We start from the raw sequence: 8,282 nt of genomic DNA, 5'->3' as shown, positions 1-8,282 counted from the left end.
ATCTTCACTATAATCTTCACCATTATCATCATCATCATTATCATCATCGTCATCATCATTGTCATCATCATCCATCCATTTCTCTCTCTCTCTCTCTCTCTCTCTCTCTCTCTCTCACTCTTGTCCTATCCCCCCCCCCCCTTCTCTTTTTTTTGTTTCGTGTTGTCCATGTCATCCAGAAAATAATACCTACGTGTTTCTCCTCTGTTTCAGTTGTTCATTATTCAGCATGCTTCGGCATCACGTGACGACAGTAGCCGCCATCTTGGTTTGCAATTTATTGCTATGCTCCGCACATCCTGCTCCAAATGCTGCATTGTTAAAGGTAAGAGAGAGAGAGAGAGAGAGAGAGAGAGAGAGAGAGAGAGAGAGAGAGAGAGAGAGAGAGAACGGTTGAGACAGATTTATGGAGAGGAAGACAAACAGGGGGGGGGTGACACAGACAGAGAGAGAGAGAGAGAGAGAGAGAGAGAGAGAGAGAGAGAGAGAGAGAGAGGGGGGGGGGGGAGTTAAACATAGAGAGAGCTGGTAGTGTGTGTTTGTGGTAGTCTGTTTATCCGTCTGTCTGTCTGTATATCTATCTGTCGGTCTGTGCTTATGTCTGTCTGTTAATGCTTGTACCTTTGTCTGTCGCCATGGGTGTGTGTGTGTGTGTGTGTGTTTGTGTATGTGTGTGTGTGTGTGTGTGTGCGTGTACGTGCACGTGTGAGCGCGTCTCTCTCTCTCTCTCTCTCTCTCTCTCTCTCTCTCTCGCTCCCTCTCTCTCTCTCTCTCTCTCTCTCTCTCTCTCTCTCTCTCTCTCTCTCTCTCTCTCTCTCTCTCTCTCTCTCTCTCTCTCTCTCTGTACAATTCAGAATTCATTTGAAGAATTGGTACAGAGCTGACAGTAACTACGCACGCGAAAGAAAATAAATAGAAAAGAAAATATACTATAAGCACGACAATTAGCAGGAAGCTTATTACTCATTGACTCATTCTTGAAAGGTATAAGATTACAACAATTACAGTAATTATAACAAAGAATACTGATGTTATGTGAGGTGGTGTTTTGTCGGATGAAGAACTTAAACGACAATTTCTTTGACGTCATTAGCAAGTAACAAAGCCGTTGTTCCCGATTAAAATAACTAATTTGTTTGGTGTGAAAAGAACCCTTTCAAAGCATAGTGTCATCGCACAAAGACAAGTCTTGTTGGTAATTAACGCTGTGGTTGCCAAACAACTGTATCCCATTTCCCCTTCTACCTACCTTCTTTGACTGTTTGAAACTTTTCTTTTTCCTTCTCAATATCATTAGTTCATTCTGTTGAAATGTAAAAGAAAAGATATTTAGAGGGCTTTTCTCCAACAGTGACATTTACTTAGAAATGGCTGTTATTTTCCAGTGGAATAAGCAGAAAGAAAATTGTAACAAGGTCCGCCATGCCAAATAGCACAGCCACTCCCAAACTCCCCGTGTGTATACACGTCAAACCTCGACGCTTAAAGATCACACAAAATCAACTTAGTTTGACATAAACCTCGCTTGTCTAAACACAATCAAATGAAGCGTGCAACAAGAATGACAAATGAGAAGACAGATTGGGTTTTACGACGCTTTCCAACTTTTAGCGAGCGTTGCGTGAATTCACTGAAGCGTTTAGACAAGGCAGCATAATCCAGAAAAGATGTCCGAAACGGAAATAGAACCTGACCCAAGTGGGCTGACCCTGTCGTCAGCGTTTGGAAATGTGATCATTTGCCAAATAAAACGTAGACCGGTGGAGCGGTGAGTTTCATGGGGTAGTGTCTAAAACCGAGTTTCGCTTACATCACAAATCTCCGAACTACGTGCTTCACGTACTTTGTAAGAGGTAAATGGTAGGGTGTTTTTTGTAACTCTCCTAGCTGTATGGCGATTCGGGACCGTGGTAAGAGATAAAAATAATTATGAAAAGTAGCACGGATTTCACTTCGTGCTACGTAGGTTTCAGCAAAAGAAATTGGTGGAAATTTTTCTATCTGATTAATTTTGTGTCCGGGAAAGGCTGTTTTTAGCTGGGAGGAGAGCTAGATCAGACGTTAGCTGGGTCATGTCATGTGACAGGAACTTAACATTGTTTTCAAACATGTTGTATATTTTTTGTCGTAGTGAGAGAATCCACCAGTACAGTCAACAACCCTCTCCCCCTATATTAAGACGTCCCAACAATCTCTTAAAACTAAGTCTCAAAAGGGAGAGTTGTATAAAGGAGGTAATCTCAACAAGCATGGTTTTAACAAGGTGTGTGTGTGTGGGGGGGGGGGTCTTAAATCGGCGGTTCTTTAAAGGGAGATTCCACTATACAGTTAAATACGATGTGGTATATGTTTAGAAATAAACAAGTAAGGAACAACCATGACAAGGGAAACTATACCAAGAAGCAGAGCAACGAAATAGGGAGCATATTTTGTCTAGACTGAGTAGAATAGAGAATGACTCAACATTCGACAGCCAAAAGCCACAACTCCACTACACGTTTGAAGAACTTGTTGGAATCACAACCTGATTCGCTGGAAAAGCTGCGCTGCACTTGATATGCCATGAAATACCGTGTGAAATTACCTTTTTTTTTTTTTTTTTTTTTGGTTTTAGTAGTGGGTATGATACGAAATATTTGCATTTATTTATATTTATATTTATATTTATATTTGCATACTCGTATATCGATGTAGATACAACACATTCACTCAAGATATACATCAAGATAGGCTATATTAATTAATCTGTGAATACCAAAGTAAAGTACTACCCCTTGTCCAAACAAACACAATTCCTATTACTCACAGGACAAGATCGGCATAGAAAATTCACACCATTTTGCTGAGAAAGCTGCATTGTACTCGACACATAAATTCCACATTTTCCAGAGAATCCGAGCCCATAACCAACATTCCAGTGATGAAATGTCCCCATCAGTTCCTGCCTTGATCTGCACTGAGTGATTAGATCCCCGATAGCGTCTTTGATATCTTCACGTTTAGTGGCGTCTACATGTTTGGGTCACCTAAGATGTGATCCTTTGCTGACCTTCGGGGTGCGACTCGGTTTCCGTTGGAGTTCCCTCAAACGCTCTTGGGATACAATCTCTTCGGCAAGCGCGCCGTTTTAAAAACTATTTCATCTTATTCCTTGTCGGTTCCTGATTTCAAAAACATATAGATATGATATGTTTGGATTAAAAACACGCTCAGAAAGTTAAAACGAAGAGAGGTACAGTAAAGCGTGCTATGAAGCACAGCGCAATCGCTACCGCGCCAAACAGGCTCGTCACTTTCACTGCCTTTTGCACTAGCGGCGGACTACGTTCAGTTTCTTTCTGTGAGTTCACAGCTTGACTAAATGTAGTAATGTCGCCTTACGCGACTTGTTTAACTTTAATGCTCATCTATCACAACTACTAAACACAACCCTAAAAAAAAAACGCGGTCTTTTTAACTTCTTGTTGCGTGTCTACGTAGTTCATATTGATTGCATCTTTCGTCGCGAGTATGTTTAGTCTACTGAAAGTTTCATACGAGTTTCGTGTCACTCGTTCTCCAAGTATAGCTCTTTCTGGCCTTTCTGTCACCAACCCAAAACTGCACAACTTTAAATAAACAGTGTGGTGCGTGTGAAGTGACTGTAATCGGTTAATTACTAGACTTGTATTGTTTTAGGGCTAACAGAAGGGTTTAGTTTAGAGTCCTGGTGCATCAATGTTTGAGTAGCCATTTGTTTTGACATCAAATACAGTTTAAATCTGGAGCAAAGCTCGATTTTGTTATCCATTCTTTGAAACAAATGCGCTAGCCTGTCTTTTTTGTTTCTTTTTACTTTTTGTAGAGTAAGAGTTCTGTGATTACTTTTGTGTAGCGAAACTTCATTTTAGTCAACAACGATTTGAAGCTGTCTTTTGTGTCCTTTTCATCAAGCCACTATGTGGAAATTCTGCGAAGGAAACCCATAATCACAATAAGTCAGCTATGCCCCCCCCCCCCCCCTACTGTTCTCCCCTTCGCTCCTCCGATCTCTACATCCGCGCCCGCCTATACGCCGCAACTCTACATCTTGTTAGAAGCCGCGAAAGTCTTCTATGCCTAATCTAGTTATCCTCTCTGAATATCGATCCCTTAAACTCTAATGTCGTGCACAGCTATTGTGAGGAAGCTGTTGGGCTTTCTTGCTTGCTCGCACACTCTTGGTTGGTGGATGTGTGGTTTGCTGATAGTTCAGTCGATCAGTTAGTTAGCAGCGGAGGTCTTCTTTGCGTAACATTACAATCCCCTCTGAATATTAATCCCTTAACTTTTCATGTCTCTCGGGTAGTTATCGCGAGGAAGCAGTTGGGCTTCCTTGCGTGTTTGCACCATCGTGGTTGGTTGGTTGTGTCAGTTGGCGGGTGGGTTTGTTGCTTGGCTGGTTGCTTGCTGACACCAGACCATAATCCTGGAAAAGAATGGATCAAAGTACAGAATTCAATGGCGTTATATTTGTTTTTGTAAAGCAGATAAAAGAACAAGAATCATCATGGGATAAAAGTCGCTTATTTGTGTCAATGCTTATTACTCTCTAAGAAAGAAAACAACCTTGCATCGGTCCCTCATAGCCAAACACTGTGAAGGGGCGTTAAAACCAACAACCAACCCTGATGTGCACACAAAAGGTGTCAGTAACTGGTTCCTCATAGCTCTCACTTCCTGCTGTTGTTCGTATAAAGAGTCGACAACTTACCTTCCTTCATTACCTTTACCAAAGAAAAGAATGAATTGGTTAATGGTTTTAAGGTGGGAATCGTATACGTGATGCAGAAGGCTATTTTCAGATATGAGGCACACAAAAAAAAAATAGGTGTGGTTACGGTAACATAGCCAAAAAAAATAGGGTAGGAAGGTAGGCAATCACTTTTTTTTTTTTACTTTTTTTTTCTAATGTGTACAAATTAAACCTTCTTGACAGGGAAATAAGTGTGCGACTCGGGCGCTTTCGCTTTCATTGCGTTTTCTGCACTCGTTTTCTTGTGTTTTTTTTGTTTTTTTTACAAATGTAATAAAAAGTTATAGGGTCGGCCCCTAAGAATAGGGTAGGTCGGGTTACCGTAACCACACCTATTTTTTTTTAGGCCTGAGAAACCAAGAGAAGTAAGCACTCTAAATGCATACGACATGTGCAATAGAGAGAGTGAGAAATATGTGGAACTTAACTACTGGCACCTGAGAGAATAAAAGTCGATGACATGATGAGGATGACAGTCGCTTGTTTATTTCAATTTCTCAGGTGCCAGGAGATTGGTTCCGCGTATCTCTTACTTATTCTTTTATGCATGTCTTGTGTATTTAGAGCGCCTACTGCTCTTTGTTTCTCAGGCTTTTAAATGAGCAACTTTGTCTGTTTATCAACATCATGGATTTCATTTCCACACGTGTCTGTTTCAGTTGATCGCCGCCAAACATTCACACGGATCTCACAGACTCCCTAGCCCCTACACGGGCGAATACAGCGCCCCCTACCCAGAAACCCCCGCGGCAAGTGACGCCTCAGACTTCTGGTCCAACCTGCGAAACGTAGCCATTTCCGCCGGAAGTCCCCTGACGGACGGCGAAGGCGAAGAAGGGGAAGACACTCTGACTCAACACTCCGAAACCAAGCGGTTTCATCCTTCAGCGTTCGTCGGAAGCAGAGGGAAAAGAATGTTCGGCGACCTCTCCGACGACGAAGCGGAGGCTTTCGAGAAAAGGTTTCAGCAAGGATTCATTGGTAGTCGGGGCAGGAGGATGCAGTCGTTGGGAGGAGCGGAAGGGGAGGGTGAAACAGAGGCCTTCAAGAGGTTCCAGCAAGGATTTACAGGCAGTCGGGGAAAGCGGATGGGAGCGGAGGGGGAGAATGTGGCCAAGCGGTTTGACCCCAGTGGCTTTTCTGGCAGTCGAGGCAAGCGATACATTCCTGGCCTGCAAGCACTCTTTCTCAGCCAGATGTACAACAAATGTGAGTATTGTTTATTATTATCCTGAGATGTTGTGTTGGGGGACTCTGTGTTTTTATGTCTGTCTGTCTGTCTAAGTGTGTGTGTGTGTGTGTGTGTGTGTGTGTGTGTGTGTGTGTGTGTGTGTGTGTGTGTGTGTGTGTGTGAGTGTATGAGTGTGTGAGTATGTGTACGTACGTGCGTGCGTGTGTGTATGTGTGTGTGTGTGTGTGTGTGTGTGTGTGTGTGTGTGTGTGTGTGTCCTTCTGCTTCTGTCTCTGTCAGTCTGTCTGTCTGCCTGTCTGTCTGTGTGAGTGTGTGTGTGTGTCTCTCTCTCTCTCTCTCTCTCTCTCTCTCTCTCTCTCTCTCTCTCTCTGTACGTCTCTCTCTCTATATATATACGTCTCTGTCTATCTGTCCCTCTCCTTCTGCTTCTGTCTCTGTCAGTCTGTCTGTCTGTCTGTCTGTCTGTGTGCGTGTGTCTCTCATTCTCTCTCTCTCTCTTTCTCTCTCTCTCTCTCTCTCTCTCTCTCTCTCTCTTTCTCTCTCTCTCTCTCTCTCTCTCTCTCTCTCTCTCTCTCTCTCTCTCTCTCTCTCTCTCTCTCTCTCTCTCTCTCTCTCTCTCTCTCGCGCGCACGCGCACCGCAAAGTGCTGGACCAGGGAGGATGTTGGAGATGACACAACTCCCTAATGTCCCGTGATGCACCTCCAATCCGATGTCAAAATGATAATCTAATTGGCAGTCGAGAGTTTTTCTTGTCAACGTGACTGAGGTATTGAGTCACGTTTTAGCACAAAGGTAAGGCAGTATCTTTTCTTAAAATGAAGAAATGTGACCCTCCACCACGAAATGAGTCGCATGTCACCTCGCGCGGTTCTGCGCTAGGCTAAATATAAGTCCGGGGAGTGCCTTGTAACAGTGTGAGGGTCACCTTAGTCACATGCTTATAACTCAAACAGTTTTCGCTCTTTTCTAAAACGGTTTTCACCACTGGATAGAGCATAAAAAATGTAAAAAATATGAAAATCATGCAAAGGTGACATGCGACTCATTCCGTGGTGGAGGGTCACAAATGACCTTCTTCGACCATTTGATACACCATCCTTCTGTTTGTCTCCCTGTCCGTCTGTTCGTCTATCTGTATGCCCACCCGTCCGTTTTTCTGTCCGACCATCCCTCCTTCCGCCTGTCTATCCGTCTGTCTTACTCTCTGTCTCCTTATTTCTTCTTTTTCTTCTTCTTCTTAGATTATTGAGGGCAATTATCCTTATTTAATGTGTATGTTGATGCTAAAAAGACAATAGCTCCAACAAAAGTAAGCTGGCTAATCAGCGAAGATTGTTTTTAATTCTACTTAATATTTAAAAGAAGGAAGTTGTAAAATAACAAGAAATTCCTCCGAGGTAGGAAAAACACCCCCGTCCTTACCATTCTCACTGCCACCAACTGAGAAGGTTATTTCCCTTTGACCACTAATATGTCTCTCTATAAGTCCTTGTAGAATCTTAATCCACCAATAACTCCCTAACCGTGTGTTTGACTGGTCCCAATTTTTGTAAGGACCGTCTCAGGAATGTATAGAACCTGTTCACCAAGTTTGGTGACGATCGGTCCGTTCATTCTTGAGATCTATATGCGAACACAAACACACAAACAAACAAACAAACAAACACATCGACCGAATCCTATACACACCCTTATACCGGGGGTGTAATAAGTCTTTTTTTTTCTTCTTTTTTATTCGAAGAAGTTGCATTCGTTTGCAAGTCATTAAAGTATGTTGCCCGTTGCACCGAAAGAAACAAAAGATCAGTTAAGTAGAACATTATTTTCGTCGAGGTTTCGAATCGAAGTAGCTGTTTTAGTTTGCTCTTCGCTTAAGTTTCCCCTCTTGAGCTAATCTTATCGCGGGTATCATCTGGTTAATTCTCACAGTCGGATGAAGAAGAAGCAGCCAGTGGAAACAACTCTCGTAATCCCTCTCCAGCGTTAGAGGAGCTCTTGTTTATCAAGTTGATGAATGATCCGAAGGAACTAGGCTTTGTTGGCGAACTTTGGGAAGAAAAGCTTTGTTGCAAAAATCTCCAGTATTGACTCTTTTTGTTTGTTTCCGTGAGCGAAAGATATAAATCCTGGTTTTCATTATCAGAATTCTTGGAGTCGGTGATGGCATTTTTGTGTGTGTTCTTTGTGTAGTTTCTTTCGTTTTCTATTTGTATACCTTCTACTATATCACACTCTTTCAACCTCGTGGTTTTACAAGTGAAAAACTGTGATCCTGATTTAACGCAGATATTATTAACTACGTTTTAATCATTAT

The 8,282-nt window shown here is 42.5% G+C and overlaps 1 protein-coding gene across 1 annotated transcript; it reads left to right on the top strand.

Moving 5' to 3' along the window:
* The first annotated feature begins 217 nt into the window (after positions 1 to 217).
* LOC138946766 (uncharacterized) lies at positions 218 to 6,009 on the top strand. Its single transcript, XM_070318170.1, has 2 exons — positions 218 to 325; positions 5,434 to 6,009. Exons 1-2 carry the CDS (start codon positions 230 to 232, stop codon positions 6,007 to 6,009), a joined length of 672 nt encoding a protein of 223 aa, XP_070174271.1. The 5' UTR covers positions 218 to 229.
* The last annotated feature ends 2,273 nt before the right edge of the window (positions 6,010 to 8,282 follow it).

Source organism: Littorina saxatilis, linkage group LG14 (assembly GCF_037325665.1).
Source record: "Littorina saxatilis isolate snail1 linkage group LG14, US_GU_Lsax_2.0, whole genome shotgun sequence".
Classification (NCBI taxonomy): domain Eukaryota; kingdom Metazoa; phylum Mollusca; class Gastropoda; order Littorinimorpha; family Littorinidae; genus Littorina; species Littorina saxatilis.
The sequence above is the reverse complement of the archived record's forward strand: the minus strand, read 5'-3'. Positions and strand labels throughout refer to the sequence as shown.

What these genes read in the sequence shown, in the direction of transcription:
- LOC138946766 (XM_070318170.1), top strand. Translation starts at nt 230, where the DNA reads ATGCTTCGGCATCACGTGACGACAGTAGCCGCCATCTTGGTTTGCAAT. An exon ending in CAAATGCTGCATTGTTAAAG is followed by an intron (nt 326 to 5,433) that starts GTAAGAGAGAGA and finishes TGTCTGTTTCAG; the next exon opens with TTGATCGCCGCCAAACATTC.